The sequence below is a fragment of the Salvelinus fontinalis genome, chromosome 10 (genome assembly GCF_029448725.1).
Source record: "Salvelinus fontinalis isolate EN_2023a chromosome 10, ASM2944872v1, whole genome shotgun sequence".
NCBI classification, from domain to species: domain Eukaryota; kingdom Metazoa; phylum Chordata; class Actinopteri; order Salmoniformes; family Salmonidae; genus Salvelinus; species Salvelinus fontinalis.
The window spans coordinates 18963435-18980926 of NC_074674.1; the positions used below are offsets into that span (position 1 = coordinate 18963435).

The 17492-nt window shown below is 43.1% G+C and overlaps 2 protein-coding genes across 4 annotated transcripts in view; one reads left to right on the forward strand and one right to left on the reverse strand.

Moving 5' to 3' along the window:
• The window catches only part of LOC129863742 (G protein-coupled receptor kinase 6-like), a 35305-nt gene extending 30491 nt beyond the window's left edge, over window positions 1–4814 (forward strand). The window contains exons 12-15 of one of the 2 annotated variants that reach the window (XM_055935974.1): window positions 2633–2841; window positions 3410–3547; window positions 3662–3799; window positions 3957–4814. In XM_055935974.1, the coding sequence (XP_055791949.1) occupies window positions 2633–2841; window positions 3410–3547; window positions 3662–3799; window positions 3957–4106 (635 nt within the window). In that variant the 3' untranslated portion in view covers window positions 4107–4814. Of the gene's footprint in view, window positions 1–2632; window positions 2842–3409; window positions 3800–3956 lie in introns of both variants that reach the window. The other variant, XM_055935973.1, reaches the window with a different exon arrangement.
• A 2176-nt stretch (window positions 4815–6990) lies between these two features.
• On the reverse strand, window positions 6991–16616 carry LOC129863743 (set1/Ash2 histone methyltransferase complex subunit ASH2-like). Of its 2 annotated transcripts, XM_055935975.1 has the most exons (17): window positions 16535–16616; window positions 15244–15310; window positions 15013–15158; window positions 14746–14834; window positions 14540–14634; window positions 14267–14362; window positions 14034–14129; window positions 13874–13949; window positions 13674–13691; window positions 12969–13071; window positions 12549–12766; window positions 9920–10087; window positions 9616–9809; window positions 9373–9465; window positions 8915–9013; window positions 7428–7487; window positions 6991–7297 (listed from the first exon to the last, which is right to left on the reverse strand). In XM_055935975.1, exons 1-17 carry the CDS (start codon window positions 16591–16593, stop codon window positions 7190–7192), a joined length of 1785 nt encoding a protein of 594 aa, XP_055791950.1. In that variant the 5' UTR covers window positions 16594–16616; the 3' UTR covers window positions 6991–7189. The 2 variants fall into 2 exon arrangements, with proteins under 2 accessions (XP_055791950.1, XP_055791951.1); XM_055935976.1 differs by lacking the exon at window positions 13674–13691.
• Window positions 16617–17492: the final 876 nt, after the last annotated feature.

Here is a 17492-nt window from a genome sequence, read left to right on the forward strand (position 1 = left end):
AAATCCCATTGATTTGCAACCATCAGCACAGCAGGAACACAGTTTAGCACGGCACAGCTTAATGAATGAGCCCAACACACAACGTCATCACAACAGACAATCAGAAAAGCGTCTGCTTTTCTCTCCGCTGCAAAGAGAGCTCTCAACTCAGAGCGCGAATCCAACAGAAGACACACACCGCTAAAGTTCCACAATCTCAAAAGTTCCCGAATTCGTCCAACACCTCGAGCAGATTAAGTAATAGAAAGAGTAACCGCACTTCATAACCCTTCTCCACAGTGAGTGGCACGAAGCGAAAATCGAAATCAGTCAGAGCTACACTAGCTTCAGTCAGTGTTGTAGTACCCGAGACCGGTCTCGAGACCACAGATTGATTGGATACATTTGTACTCGGCCTTGACTCGGTCTCGGACAGTGAGGACTCGTAATTTCTTCCCGAGACCAGCAGAGTAAAAAACTCAATTATCAGCATCTATTAAGTCAGCGCATAAAACCACTTCGCCAGATATATACACTCCTTTCTTGAAACATTAATACAATATCTTAACAGCCTTTATACATTTTATAGCCATGTTTGTGAAGTAGTCTTTCAGTGTGTGACAGGTTTGTGATTCTGAAAGGACTGTAGGAGTGTACTTTTCGTCAAACACAAAGGGCCAGTGGTGTAGTGGAGCTAGCCAACTTTAGCCAGTTAGCTTGGGTGCTTGGTTGGGACAAGCAAGAATTGGCAAGCGAGCTGCAGAAGGACGAGGAGGCTACAATTCCCCATCGTTTTTCAGTGCAATTTTGATGGCCAAGTAGCTGAAAAAGTTTGAGAAGGTTTATCTAATGTTCCTTCATTAGATTTTGGCCCATCTTGCTCTGGCTAGTATTAGTTGTTGATGTGTGTGAGGGAGCCTACCTTTTTCATAGTTGTTTGATCAATAAGACTGTAAAGTTCCCAAATGTAAGAGGACTCCTGTGGTGTTTACATATTTATTTTCAGAAATCGATTCAGGTGTATTTTGTGGCTTTTGGTGAATGTGTTGTAACGATCTACAGTAACACTATTTCAACTGCCTGTAAAAACAGTTCATTTCAAAGTGAATGATGGCAGGCCCGTGTGGCATATACGGGGGATTTTCCGGTGCATGTGTTGCGTGTCTCGGAGTGGTGAGCACAATCAGTGTGGGCTTGGGGGAGGCCATTGTGTGTATGTGTGACTGGGCCATTGTGGGCTTGAGGGAGGCCGTTGTCTAGTCCCGTGGTTGTCCTTGGACATGCACCTGCATTATGAATGCATGTCTGTATTACTTTTTGTATCATTGATATGGTTACGCCACCAATATAATCTATGCCCTGAAGTATGCCCTGAAGGGGAGGAGAAACCAAGTAGATGGTCATAGACAGACTAGAATTAAGATTATGAAATAATAATGGCAGAATACCAAAAGATGTGGATCATATACATAAAAAGGAGTGACTATGTAGGTTGTGTCAAACTGAAACGGTATATAAAGTGATCTCAGTCTGGGACCAGCAGTTGCTTCGTGGACCAGCTCGGCTTGTTGCTGTGTAATAAAGTCAATATTGAATTCACAAGCTCCGGTGTCCAAGATATATTTTTAAGAAGTATTTCCGACACAAATGGCTTGTTTGTATAAAGGCCTACTTTAGCTCTGATTGGCTATGGTGCACCAGTCTGTGTAGACTGGTCCAGGACAACACAGATCTTTTTATTCAGTTTTATTTACTGTAGTGTATTAATTGTCCAAATGCACGGCCGCTTTCCCACTCTATATGGCTATAGAATTTTCACAAATGCCTTAGAATACGTCATTCCCAAACATTAAGAATTTATGAAAACATGAAAATGGCCATATGTAAGTAGTCGCTTGTCAGAAAATGTTTTTTTAAGTGGCATTCTTCCTGGGGGTTTATATTAACTGATTTTAATAAGATTGCATGTGGCTAAAATGCTGTCACTTCCGCTTTAAATGCAACAATGTTTCACACACACAAGTTATTTTCAAAGAGATGGCTAACAGCAAACGAGCTGCAATAAATTTAAAAAAGTTCCACTCACCAGATGATCATTTGAAACTTAATTTCTTGTTGAAAGTTATTCCTGAAAAGGGAGAAGCTAACAAATTAGCAACAACACCCTCTTTGATAACACCTGCTGCTGCCGCTGCAAACTAGCTGACAACAAAAGCTAGCTAGCCCGTCCATGGGAAAACTACTGCTCGCTATTGCGTAGTAAGCTGTTGGCCTTCAAGAAGACAGAAAGTTCCCCTAAATTATTGTAAAAATGGTCTCATCCATTAAGTCAAAATGTGATTGGTTGATTCCACTTCAACATTTTGCCCTAATACAGTTGAAATAGTGGACATTTTGAACTTTTGTGATGGCGATTTGACAAAATTACAATCATGGTATTGAAGTTGGCTCCAACACAGGCTGTGTATTCATATCTTGCGGACTTCAAAAGGTGTTTAGATGCCAAATACCCACAGTGGTCAAAGTGAATATATTTTTTTTTTACATTCACATTTTCCTTCCAGATGTTGTACTAAGTCTCATTAAAGATCTCATTTAGGAGCAACAACAAACAAGGAGTAGACATTTCTAAACCGATCCCTCTTTCCCTCAGCTCCAGAGGTGATTGGCCATGAGTACTACGGGATAAGCCCCGATTGGTGGGGCCTGGGCTGCCTTGTGTACGAGATGACGGCCGGACGATCCCCGTTCAAAAGACAAGGGGAGCAATTGACGGAAAAGGAGATGGAGAGAAGGATACAGGAGACAGAAGAGGAGTACAGGAAGACATTTAGCAGCGAGACAGAAGACTTCTGCCGCTCTGTGAGACTAGACTTTTGTTCAGCTTTGACCTGAAGCTTGTCAACTAAATGTAGTTCAAATGTAACTGCCAACATAAAGGAAACACCAACAACGTGTCTTAATAGGACGTTGGGCCACCACCAGCCGCCAGAACAGATTCAATGCACCTTGGCATAGATTCTACAAGTGTCTGAAACTCTGATGGAAGGATGCAACACCATTTTCCCCCTGAGAAATTCCATAATTTGGTATTTTGTTGATGGTGGTGGAAAACATTGTCTCAGGCACCACTCCAGAATCTCCCATACGCGTTATTGGGTTAAGATCTGGTGACAGAGACAACCTTTAATGCTCCTTTGACACCCCTCTTTGAAAGTCACTAAGATCTCTTATAATGGACAACTGGTCATTTTTATAATTGACCCGAAGCATGGGTCAGGGACCACGTGTGGAAGCACCTGCTTTCAATATACTCAAGTGTTTCCTTTATTTTAGCAGTTACCTATAGTTCTATATTATAACTGCATCGATGCTTGTCTCTCTCTCGCTCTCACTAATCCTTCTCTTTCACTCCCCACCGCTCTCTCAGCTGTTGACCAAAGACCCGAGACAGAGGTTGGGGTGTCGAAGGTGTGGGGTGGAAGGGGTCAAGTCCCATCCCTTCTTCAGCACCATCAACTTCAGGAGGCTGGAGGCCGGAGTCATTGAGCCACCCTTCAAACCGAATGTACATACCCTATCTGTAACCCCTAACCTCTACTTGTTAACCCCCAACTATAGCCTTAACCCTAATGAAGGCATGTCGTCGTCATCATCCCCAACCTTCCCTCCCTCTGTCCAGCCCAGGGCGGTGTACTGCAAGGATGTTCGGGACATTGATGAGTTCTCCACAGTAAAAGGAGTCATTTTGGAGAGGACAGACAACGACTTCTACACCAAGTTTAACACAGGCTGCGTGGCCATACCCTGGCAGACAGAGGTAAAGTCAACTGGAGAAAATCACCTTTGATTTAGTTACGTTTTGTTCAATTCAATCCAATTTATCCTCTTGGTAGCAATTTGAACACAAAGTTAGGTATGGTTATGTCATAGGCTAATAGAGATCACTCCCTTCCCCCCCCCGTCTCTATCTATAGATGATAGAGATGGGTTGTTTCAAGGAGCTGAATGTGTTTGGCCCTCAGGGTTCTAGACCCCCTGACCTGGACTGGGACCAGAATCCTGCCCCAGAGAAACCTAAACGTAGCCTGCTGGACCGCATCTTCCACAAGACACACACCTGTTGATGGATGGGCATCCTCAAACCCTCTCACCACTGCAACTTTTGTTGTAAATGAGAACATTCCTTTAAATCAGCTTACCCGGTGTAGAGTAAAATGAATATATATGAATAATTTGCTGGTGTTGATGATCACTCAGCACACTGATCAATACACAGATCAACCAGTCAGTACTGTAGGCCTTTTTACTTTTATTTTTTTTTAACCTTTATTTAACTAGGCAAGTGGGTTAAGAACAAATTCTTATTTTCAATGACGGCCTAGGAACAGTGGGTTAACTGCCTTGTTCGGGGGCAGAACGGTGATTTGAACTTGCAACCTTTCGGTTACTAGCCCAACGCTCTAACCACTAGGCTACGCTGCCGCCTTCTGCAAATCAACAACCCAAACACAGCCAAAGAAGAACACGAATCTGTGGCCAAATTTTCTCACTTTCTCTCCAGCATTTACAGAACGCACACTTTAAAGATGAAGGGATAAAACAGGGCTTTATTTAAGAGATGTCTTAAAGATGTCTCTGTCACACACTCGGGCCATACCGTCTGTCATTCACCAGCACAGGCCAAAGGGACCATCCCCATACTATCATACTGAGGAGAGGCGGTCTTATTCCTGTAAAACACTCATTTAGAATGAGAACGATCAAAGGGAACCCTCATCAAAGACACAGTGTTTTGATATTGTACCTACCTGTGTTTTGTATGTAACCTCAGAATAAAGAGCCTGAAAACAAATCTTTCCAAAAATCTTCACTTTATTAAAACCAGTATGAATGTAAAACATAATAACATCGTACAAATAAAACAGACAGACCAAACTACTTGGTAAAACAATCGTATTTTACATCTACGAGACCTGCTAGCAGCTACACTACATGACCAAAAGTATGTGGACACCTATTCGTCAAACATCTCATTCCAAAATCATGGACATTAATATGGAGTTGGTCCCCCCTTTGCTGCTGTAACAGCCTCACACACACTTCTGTGAAGGATTTCCACTAGATGTAGGAACATTGCTGCGGAAACTTGCTTCCATTCAGCCAGAAGAGCATTAGTGAGGTCGGCACTGATGTTGGGCGATTAGGCCTGGCTCGCAATCGGCGTTCCAATTAATCCCAAAGGTGTTCGATGGGATTGAGGTCAGGGCTCTGTGCAGTCCAGTCAAGTTCTTCCACACCGATCTCGACAAACAATTTCTGTATGGACCTAGCTTTGTGCACGGGGGCATTGCCATGCTGAAACAGGAAAGGGCCTTCCCCAAACTGTTGCCACAAAGCTGGAAGCACAGAATCATCTAGAACAGGGGTGTCAAACTCATTCCACGGAGGGCCTAGTGTCTGCAGGTTTTTGGTTTTTCCTTTCAATAAAGCCCTAGACAACCAGGTGTGGGGAGTTCGTAACTAATTAGTGATGTTAATTCATCAATCAAGTATAAGGGAGGAGCGAAAACCCGCAGACACTCGGCCCCCCGTGGAATGAGTTTGACACCTGTGATCTAGAATGTCATTGTATGCTGTAGCGTTAAGGTTTTCCTTCACTGGAACTATGGGGCCTAGTCCTAACCATGAAAAACATCCCCATACCATTATTCCATCGCCACCAAATTTTACAGTTAGCACTACACATTACGGCAGGTAGTGTTTTCCTGGCATTCTCCAAACCCAGATTTGTCCGTCGGACTGCCAAATACTGAAGCGTGATTCATCCCTCCAGAGAACGAGTTTCCACTGCTCCAGAGTCCAATGGCGGCGAGCTTTACATCACTCCAGCCGACGCTTGGCATTGTGATCTTAGGCTTGTTGCTGCTCGGCCATGGAGACCCATTTCATGGCGCTCCCGACGAACAGTTCTTGTGCTGACGTTGCTTCCAGAGCCAGTTTGGAAGGAGGTAGTGAGTGTTGCAACCAATGACAGATAACGCACTACGCCCTTCAGCCCTCGTGGTCCCATTCTGTGAGCTTGTGTGGCCTACCACTTCCCAGCTGAGCCTCATACTTCGTTATTGCTCAACGCTCCTAGACATTTCCACCTTCCAATAACAGCCCTTACAGTTGACCGGGTCAGCTCTAGCAGGGCAGAAATTTGACAAACTGACTTGTTGAAAAGGTGGCATCCTATGATGGTGCCACGTTGAAAGTCACTGATCTCTTCAGTAAAGCCATTCTACTGCCAATGTTTGTCTATGGAGATTGCATGGCTGTGTGCTCGATTTTATACACCTGTGTGGCTGAAACAGCCAAATCCACTAGTTCGAAGGGGTGTCCACATACCTTTGTGTATATATAGTGTATTATGACAAATAACAGAACATAGGCAACTGAATCTGTTCATTTGAAGAGGGAACGTCTGTCAATAAGACTACCTGGGGTGCTGACAAACGTTAGATATATTAAATTGGATAATGAAATTGAAGCTTAGTTGGATCAAAACAATGTACAGATTTGTTCCTTCCTTTTGAGGGAAATTTCACAATTTTAACTTCATATTCATCATCTCCACTCCAACATATGTGAAAATGGCGCGTTTCTATGTTTTGTAGTAAAAGAGGAAACTGTATTTCCAATTAGTAGGCAATGCCTACTCGTAATTGGTTAAAATCACATGATGCACACCGATGATGTCATTGGAAACACTTACGGTTCTCTATCTTTTTTACTACAAAAACGCGCCATTTTCACATACGTTGACGTTGGGGTGATGCTGGAGATGATGAATATGAAGTATAATTTTTTTTTACACTTCCCTTTAACTGTTTTTGCATACTAGTACATGAATTTACAATGCTGAAACACCTGGAAGTGCTTCATAAGCTAAGAGTGTTATGTTCAGACACACGTAAAAATCACTGTCAACTGACATCAAAGTCTCCCTATTTTAGATCACACACATCTTTTCCATTAGGATTTATTCAAAAGTTACCGATGAAGGTAATGTTTAGAGAGTACAGTGAGAGAGTACAAAGAGAGTACAGTGTGTCTGTTCAGGTTGACATCAACCCACCTATATCTGCTGGAATGGACTCCTCCGTGCCTTTGTCCGAACACTCAACTGGCCGTCTGTGTGTTGAGCTCTGGTGTGCGCGTGTGTTCATCCTTCCCAGGGCGGGCTACGTCGTCCGTCCACGTCTGTCTCTACGTGGTACAGCATGTCAGCCAACGTGTGTTCGATCACCGCTCCCCAACCCATGTCACTCATCTGGGGAGACACACAAACGGGACACCAATTAATCCCATCTACAACCTCAAGTGACGTCAAAACTCTCAAGTACTGTGTCTCTATTGCTTGTCTAATCAAATAGAAAAAGCATGCATGTGTGTGTACTCACTGGCTGGTACTTGATGTCCTTTGGAGGGTGTTTGAAATGTGGTCCAAAGTTAACGGACACCTGGGAGAAAGGAGGGACGATCAACATAATGTGATTCAAATGGAAATGGGAAGTAGATACTGGGCTATATCAGAGCACAAAACTTCAGGGCATTGAATTATTTACAGTGCTGTAGGGCAAGGGTTTTTAAACTTTTTCAGCCTGGGACGCAAATTAGAAATTCTGTGTTTTTCCTGGGACCCAAGCTTGGGACAATATGCAACTACACATAAATATCGGTACATTTCATTGTCCTTATGCCTGAAACAAATGCAATAGAGACAAAAACAAATAACATTGAAATTAAATATCCATATAAATATATATTCATGTTTATTTTCCCCCATTAAAAAACACTCATACATATCTGTCTATGTTGGAACTGTTGCTGTTAAAATACCATGCATATTTTTCTATTCTGAACTAGAATAAACTGATCACATCACACAGATGTAGACAGGAAAACACACACAGTCCTAATGAGAGCATGTCTATTCTGGGCTCTGTTTTTGAGTGTAACACTGAGGTCATGCTCAGCCTTGAAACTGTTTCTGTACTTGTTGTATAAGTATGTCAGAGTTGAGAACCCTGACTCGCATAGGCTTGAGTAAGATGTACAGTAGGCCTGATCATTTTTCATCTTCATCTGTACTGTTACTAGGGTAGCTAGCTTGCTTTGGCGAATGTTAGCTATTAGCTGTGTAGAAGGCCAGGGGATTGTTTGAAACAGAAACTTGCATCTACTATGACAGTTAGTATGCCCTTATTTCTGCTTATCATCACCTGTTATAAAATGACAACAATGCCTTGCTAGCTGACTTACTTTGTCACGTTTGAAGCACTGTTTCCTGAAGCATTCTGCCCTGTTCTGAAAGAACTCCCTGGGTTTACCATCATGCTGTGGATGTTTGGTCAGGACGTGTCGTTTTATTAATTAGTTCGTTATGAGAGACTCATTACTACGCGTTTCCCCGCACAAAACACATTGTGGACGCTCCTCGTTATAAGTTTGTATGAATTGAGCTCAGTCAGAACTTGTGGCTGGCATGAGTCCTTTTGATGACAGCGGTGAGCGATGGCGGGTGGGAATAACAAGTCAGTGACTTGAACGACAGCGCTGCAGCGTGTGGGTCGCCGAGTGATCTTAAAGAAAACTGCAGAAAAAAGTTCTGGTAAACCGCGAAGCACACGGGCATCTCCCTCTCACACTTCCACAGCTGCCAAACTGAGCAGAGACCGCTGCTAAGCAGAGAGCGCACTGAACAGAGAGAGCAAATGCACTTTGCCAAATCAATTTCGGCAATTAATTAAATAATTATAAATTTACTCTGACACGTCGCGACCCACCATTAACAGGTCCGTGGGTCACGACCCATACTTTAAGGCTGCTACAGATGGAGATAGAGAGAAAATAGAACCCTTCAAACAGACACACACACAGCACTAACCGTGCAGCCCCTGTAGAGAGAGATGGCAGGGAAGTAAAGCCCCTCAAACAGGTTCTCATAGGCCTGACCCTGGTTCACCCCATTCTTATAGAACAGCATCTAGAAAGAGGGAAGAACAGAGATTTCAACAAATGGAAAAGCCGATTCCTATACCTACTGTCAACAAACGTTTGATATTGACAAAAATAGATTGAGATTATCCAAATTCATCAACATTCCAAATGGTACATCCAATATGGTCTATGGTTGCCACTGCTTTGAATGATCTACTGGTTCTAGTTATGCATTCCACTACTTTGAATGATCTACTGGTTCTAGCTATGCATTCCACTGCTTTGAATGATCTACTGGTTCTAGTTATGCGTTCCACTGCTTTGAATGATCTACTGTTTCTAGTTATGCGTTCCACTGCTTTGAATGTCTGAGATATTGGTTCTAGTTCTATGCTGGAGCCTCACCCTGCTGGGGGTAACAGTCTTCAGGCTCTTCTCTGCCTTGTCCACATAGTCCTTCTCCTCAAAGTACAGGTAGCTCTTAAACTTAATCAGCGCCTGAGTGAACACAAAACGATGAGCGGTCAAGTCTCATAAAAACAGAAAGTGGATGTCTTCTATTTGCTAATCATAATTAGGATATTTTATTAATTCTCAGTTACTCATTAATCAACTATGGTATTCGAAAAATATATATTTTTAAAGGACCTTGTCTTTGTACGTGTCAGGCAGTGCCTTGGCTGTCTCAGTGCCGTCCGGTAGTTCTACGAAGAAGCCCAGAGTGTCTCCTTGTCCGTAGCCTGAGGAGTAGTGTTTCCCCACTGACTGGTGGAAGCGTGTCCCTTTCTTACTGCGCCACGAGTAGCTGAACTTATCATATCCCAGAGGGGCCTGCAGGTTACCTACAACACACACACACACAGGGAGACAGGACATGTTTTAACGTGTGGTATCGAGACCCACTAGACTGTGTCTCTCAGTGCGTGCGAGTGTGTGTCTCTGTAGTATCTACCTAGAGGCTGAGACCAGCCCAGTCTGGCTGCGGTGTCGGCGGGCATCTCATCGATGGAGACCTCAAAGTACCAGGATCCTGTCCTGACACCGTGGGAGGCTCTGACCATGCTGTAACCCTTCTCCCCCGTCACTGTCAGACGGTCATCTGAGATCTTCAGCTGGGGGGCTGCATACAGACAACTCAAATCAACGTTTGTCATGTGCACAGAATACAGCAGGTGTGAAAAGAACAGTGAAATGCTTACTTGCAAGCTCATCCTCAACGCAGTATTCAATGTAAAGAAATGGAAAACTGTCAAATCCAGAATAGATTTTTTTTTTAAACATGGAATCAATACTAAGTCCCCAAAAAAAACACTATATATATATATATATATATATATATATATATATATATATATATATATATATATATATATATATATATACACACACAGATAATAAATATGTATACACATTTACACACACATACATATATACATAGATATTTATACATACGGTTGAAGTCGGAAGTTAAATAAATTAATTGAATCTGACAGGTCATACTTCCAGATAGCAAAGAATATATAACTTCTCTATAAGAAATGTCTATATGCTCTTTGAAACTTAATAATAGCCAATTATATTTCCACCAACCATTGCATTTGATCGGAAAAGAAATGTAAGGCTTCAGGGTTAACTTGAGGGTTAAACGAATGCATTCTGGGAAATGTATTATTTTTCCCATATTTAACAAAATTAAAGTGATTACTGAAATATAATAACTTAGAATATTCACATACAGGTTTTGTTTTCCTTGATCATACATTTTAAGGTTTTGTCCTGAAAATCTATTGTTGTTTCAACAATATTTCATATGCATGTATAGTTGAAGTTGGACGTTTACATACACCTTAGCCAAATGCATTTAAACTCGGTTTTTCACAATTCCTGACATTTAATCAGTTAAAATTCCCTGTCTTAGGTCAGTTAGGATCACCACTTTATTTTAAGAATGTGAAATGTCAGAATAATAGTAGAGAGAATGATTTATTTCAGCTTTTATTTCTTTCATCACATTCCCAGTGGGTCAAAAGTTTACATACACTCAATGGGTATTTGGTAGCATTGCCTGAAAATTGTTTAACTTGGGTCAAACATTTTGGGTAGCCTTCCACAAGCTTCCCACAATACGTTGGGTGAACTTTGGCCCAGTCCTCCTGACAGAGCTGGTGTAACGGAGTCAGGTTTGTAGGCCTCCTTGCTCGCACATGCTTTGTCAGTTGAACCTACATATTTTCTATAGGATTGAGGTCAGGGCTTTGTGATGGCCACTCCAATACCTTGACTTTGTTGTCCTTAAGCCATTTTGCCACAACTTTGGAAGTATGCTTGGGATCATTGTCCATTTGGAAGACCCATTTGCGACCAAGCTTTAACTTCCTGACTGATGTCTTGAGATGTTGCTTCAATATATCCACGTAATTTTCCTGCCTCGTGATGCCATCTATTTTGTGAAGTGCACCAGTCCCTCCTGCAGCCAAGCACCCCCACAACATGATGCTGCCACCCCCGTGCTTCACGGTTGGGATGGTGCTCTTCGGCTTGCAAGCCACCCCCCTTTTTCCTCCAGACATGACGATGGTCATTACGGCCAAATAGTTCTATGTTTTTTCATCAGACAGGAGGACATTTCTCCAAAAAGTACAATCTTTGTCCCCATGTGCAGTTGCAAACCGTAGTCTGGCTTTTTTATGGCGGTTTTGGAGCAGTGGCTTCTTCCTTGCTGAGCGGCCTTTCAGGTTATGTCGATATAGGACTTGTTTTACTGTGGATATGGATACTTTTGTACCGGTTTCCTCCAGCATCTTCACAAGGTCCTTTGCTGTTGTTCTGGGATTGATTTTCACTTCTCGCACCAAAGTACGTTCATCTCTAGGAGACAGAACGGGTCTCCTTCCTGAGCGGTATGACGGCTGCGTGGTCCCATGGTGTTTATACTTGTGTACTGTTTGTATAGATGAACGTGGTACCTTCAAGCATTTGGAAATTGCTCCCAAGGATGAACCAGACTTGTGGAGGACTACAATATTTTTTCTGACGTCTTGGCTGATTTCTTTAGATCTTTACATGATGGCAAGCAAAGAGGCACTGAGTTTGAAGGTAGGCCTTGATATACATCCACAGGTACACCTACAATTGACTCAAATTATGTCAATTAGCCTATCAGAAGCTTCTAAAGCCATGACATCATTTTCTGGAATTTTCCAAGCTGTTTAAAGGCACAGTCAACTTAGTTTTTGTAAACTTCTGACCCACGGGAATTGTGAATTATAAATTCAATAATCTGTCTGTAAACGATTGTTGGAAAAATTACTTGTGTCATGCAAAGTAAATTTGTGGAGTGGTTGAAAAACGAGTTTTAATGACTCCAAACTAAGTTTGTAAACTTCCGATTTGAACTGTATATAACACATACACACTCGGTATCAGTGTCGTAAAATTGAAATTACAGACACACAAGCACAAAGATGCCCACACACACACAGACAATATTCTCAGAGAAGGTGAAAGACATTACTGGGTAAGGCCAATAAGAAGAAGCCCATCTCCACTACATTACAGTAGGATTTCCTGTGTGTGTGTACCTCTGTCGTGCAGGGCTAGCAGTACTCTCTCGTAGAGACAGGCTCTGTAGAGGTCTCCGGGGATGGGTTTCCCAGCCCAGCAGTCCAGCTCTAGTTTCTCTGGGTCGGGGGCATGGGGGTCCGGCTCTGCTAGGATGTAGCGGTAGCCATCTTTGTTAAAGGGGTGCTCCAGGGGGTAACCATGGGGGGGTAGACGCTGGGCCGAAAACAGAGGGTCACTGCAGAGGGGAAGGAGAGAGGAAAGAATGAGAGAGAACAGGATTGTGTGTATTTGGGATAGAAAGATAAATGAGGTGGAGGGAAAGAGAAGGAGAATAACAGAGAGAGAGGAGAGTTACATTGATTGCATATTAAAATACATCCTATATCGCTTCAGACCTATAAGAACACCAAGGACGTATGCTTCAGTCTGTGTTGTACCTGCGTGTTCTCTTGGCTGATCCGGCTGTGGCTCCCTCCTGTTGCTGCTGCTGGTGCTTACGCTTGGCTCCTCTACCTTTCCCTGGGCCGGGGGCCAGACCACCTTCACACGACAAATACACAAGTTACAATATAGAACACACACACATTCAGCAAAAAGTCACCAAAGAGGCACAAGCGTGGATTGAGCAGGGAGGGACACCACATATTAGGGTGAAAGAAGAGCAGCAGACACTCAAGAGGAAGCCAGGGGATTATTTCACACCACTTCGCGGCTGCATCCCAACAATAACAGCCTCCTTTGATCTGTCCTTTACCACTCACCACTGGGTACGGAAAGGAAGACGAGGCTGTTCCAGAGCATTGGGATGAAGCCCGGGAACTCAGGAGCAGAAAGCCAGAGGAAATGAAATCATTCAATCAGTCCACTAATCAAAAGCCAGCTCAAAAGGATAAAAGCTTCAGGGAACCAAGCATAAGCGCAGAGCAGGTGAGGGATGGGGTTTCCATTGGAGCAGGGTGAAGTTACCCATTGACGCTAATCTAAAGGTCAGATTGCATTTTGCCCCTTAATTGTTTAGCTAAGGAATGGGGGAGGGTAAGCTGATCCTAGATCTGTGCCTATGGCAACCTCTACCCGGAAAGTTGCGAAAGCACAAAACACAGAGCTCAGCGGTAGATACTAAACCACCACATCATATTCACCTGAGAAACAAGGTCCACCTGGAACGCAACACAGCATGTACAGAGCATTTATAACACCGCTTAGAGCTTTAGTGTGGAATTATGCTCTGTGACACTTTCATAACTAATTCCATGAAAAACTGTGTGTGACACGTGTCGTGTGTTTGGTGCGAATTTGTGTTGATGTGTTTAGCGAGTGTGTTGGTATGTTTTGAGCTTACCGTTGAGCCCTCCAGGAGTGGGAGCAGCGGTGGTCTGTTTCTGGTTGTCGTAAGATGGTCCAATGTTGCCCAGATCCTGAGATGAAAAATCAACCTATAGTCAGCCTCACAGTGTGTGTGTGTGTGTGTGTGTGTGTTGTGTTGTGTTGTATTTTCCTACCTGGTCCAGCAGGCCAAACTTGGGGTAGTCCTCCTCTGGGTCCTTACTGCCTGGGTCTGGGTGCTCCTTCACCAGGAACACATCCCGCTCTTTACTCTGAAACACAGTCAAATCAAGTAAAGACATGATTCTAAAAGAGAAAGTCCGGCTACTTTTTCCATGGTACTTTTTCCATGGTGTGACGTGTGCAGTTTGGTGCATATGTGTAAGTCGGTGGTTGCTCATAGAATCACCATGGTTTTGACTATGTTGTTGGGCCAGGTGAGCTTTCCAGGTCTCTGTCGGGTGGTCATACACTCCCAGTACTTATCAATGAACGGGATGATGTCCTGCAAGGAGAGAGGGGGAGGACAGGAAGACACGAACAAAACACATCCAGAGTCTTTAAGCAGGTGTAAAGAACGGAAAAACATAAGCAAAAGACTGTGTTGTATCTTGGCGTGCCTTTTCAAAAGATCACATTGGCTTTCAAAGTGGATTATGTAGGGACTGTTGAGAGGACTGACCTTGTCTTTGGAGAACATTGTCTTGGGGTGCTCTTCCTCAGTCCTGGACCTCCATGTGAGGTTAGCCAGGGCAGTCAGACACATCTCCTTCAGGTCTGGAACACACAGCGACACTCAATCAGTACAATCAATCGATAACAGACCATCAATAATCCCCAAGCTCACACATGCACACGGAAGTGTATCAGCTGAATGAGAACACCTACTGGCTTGTTTCCTGAGGAAGTAGGTGTTGCCGCTGTGATGACACACGTTACAATGGAACACGTAGTTGGTCATGAAAGGCAAACAAGTCCTGGAGAGAGAGAGGGAGAAAAACTTGATCCTGATATGTTCATCTCAGCCAGCACCTGGTTAGTCGAGCTACAGGGAGCAATTTAAAAAGGTCTAACAAGCTTATTAGTCTTAAAATCAGTTGGCCAAAGGCCTCCATGATAAGAGAGAGATTGAGTTAGTCAGTGAGTCAGACGTACGCGGTGTCAATGCTGAAGGTGTCGGCCGTGAACCACTTCATACAGAGAGCACACTGCAGCTCCACCTCTCCCTGGTGCCTGCCGCTTTCCTCGTCCCCAGAACCTGTCTGGGTGTCAGCCGCCTCCAAACCCTCACCACCCGTGTCCTGAGGAGAACACAGGGAAAGGGTTAGCTACTGTCTGTCTGAGAACAGGGATGCCCAGAGAACTGCTGTATAAGAGGTGTAATACCATGGCCTCTTTGCCATTTGATGACTCAGTGTCCATGTTGCCCGTCAGGTCCCCAAATCCAGCATCACTGGAAGTAAACAAACATATCAACATGAACATTAGCTTAGTTTCAGCTATGTATTTGGTACAAACAATTCCCTAAGCTCTAGACCTTAGCTGAATCTGGTAATGAATAGTGTGGCTGTTGAACAAGTTGAGACTAAATTACTTGGTGTTACCTTAGATTGTAAACTGTCAAGGTCAAAACAATGGTTGTAAAGATGGGGAGAGGTCTGTCCGTAATAAAGATATGTTCTGCTTTTTTGACACCACACTCCACAAAGCAAGTCCTGCAGGCTCTAGTTTTGTCTTCTCTTGATTATTGTCTAGCCATGTGGTCAAGTGGTGCTAAGAAAGACCTAGTTAAGTTGCAGCTGGCCCAGAACAGAGTGGCGCATCATTGTAATCAGAGGGCTAATATAAATACTATACATGACAGTCTCTTGACTAAGAGTTGAGAAACTGACCGCATCACTTTTTATAAGAAACAATGGTAAAATTCCAAATGATTTGTATAGTCAACTTATGCACATCTGACACACACACATACCCCACCAGACACGCCACCAGGGGTCTTTTCATAGTCCCCAAATCCAAAACAAATGCAAGAAAGCTTACAGTATTATATAGTGCCATTATTGCATGGCACTCCCATCTCATATTGCTCAAATGAACAGCAAACCTGTTGTTTTTCTTTAACAGATAAAGCAACACCGCACAGGACAAGACCTGTCCCATATTTGCCCTAGATATTTTGTGTATGTATTGATATGTAGGCTATGTATGTAGTTATGTCCTTGTACACACAGACAAATGTTATTCAGAACTATAGTAACATCTTTACTTTTGTGAGTAACGAAAGTAATAGAGAAAGATGCAGAACCGCGCTGAAGAACGTTCAGCCTTGGCTCAGCATCCGCAAGCCGCACGTAACTCTCGGACCTGAGCTAGCTATTTTCACTTGGTTTGCTAGTTAGCTAGGTTCTGCAGGATTCATGCTAGACATTTATTTAGAAGCAAATATTCGACAAGGAAATCAACCTGTTCTTTCATGCTTTAGTTGGTTTGTTGCAAGTTAGCTTACAAGTTGGGCATTTGAATGAGACAACTAACGTTGTTAGCTAGCTAGCTTCAGTTCAGTTAGCTAACGTCAGCGGGCTAGCTTGTTGAGCAATATTCATCTGGTTGTCTAGCATCAAACTTAAACAACAAACAAAACGACTGCCCTTTCCCTGTTTTAATGGAGACTTACCAGTCTCCAGTATCTGGTTCAACAACAGAAGCACTGCCCGCTTCTCCTTCCGACGCCATGTTTCAAATCTATGAAATATCACATCTCGCGAGACGTGTTGGTGTAAACTGACGCTAAACGCCAAGCGCTGATCTGGAGTCAGTTTCAGCTTTTCGCATGTGAACATTATACATGCATTGGGGTAGGGGAAATATGATCCTATATCAGTGACAATTAAGTAGAAACTGCTGTGAGTGTTCCATTAAATTATTTTGCACTGCTCGGATGGTAGTTGCTAATTGGAATCCTTGGGAAGTCCCTACCTTAAACCCAAACTCTTGCCTAACCATAACCTTAACCCTTATATCAATCATACCATACCATAACCCGTTTTACATTTCAACTTAAATTGGGTCAGAGGTGAACGTCCCAAGGTTCCCACTTAGACTTTTCTCTGCTAGGATGGTCCTTATAAAAAACAACACTGAGTGCAGCATTATTGTAGAACAGAAACACAGCTGATTAATCAAATTGCATTCTAAACTGAAGATCATGATTAGGTGATTATTGGAGTGTGTTAGCTGGGGCTGGGCCAAAACTGTAACACCAATCAGGCCCTCGGGGACTGGAATTCCCCACGCCTGTTGTAAAACATGTTTTTTAGTCAAACCCCACATCTATAAATGAAATAGCAATTTCTTGTTTGAACACATAAGCTTACATTTATGACCACAGAAAAACCCCTTCCTAATGTGTGGTTAAACATGTCTAAAACACATTTATTACCACAATCAATGCTATAATGCCATTCTGACATTTATTGACAGTTTCCTCCGGCTTTACCATGAGGACAGAAGGGCACCATTATACCCCATAGGCGTGTGTCCAAAAGTGTGGCAGATAGATAGACCGTAAAGGAATCCTACTGCTGTGGAATGCTAAGAGCACCCCTGAGTGTGGTTAGAAGTGCTTTTAACTG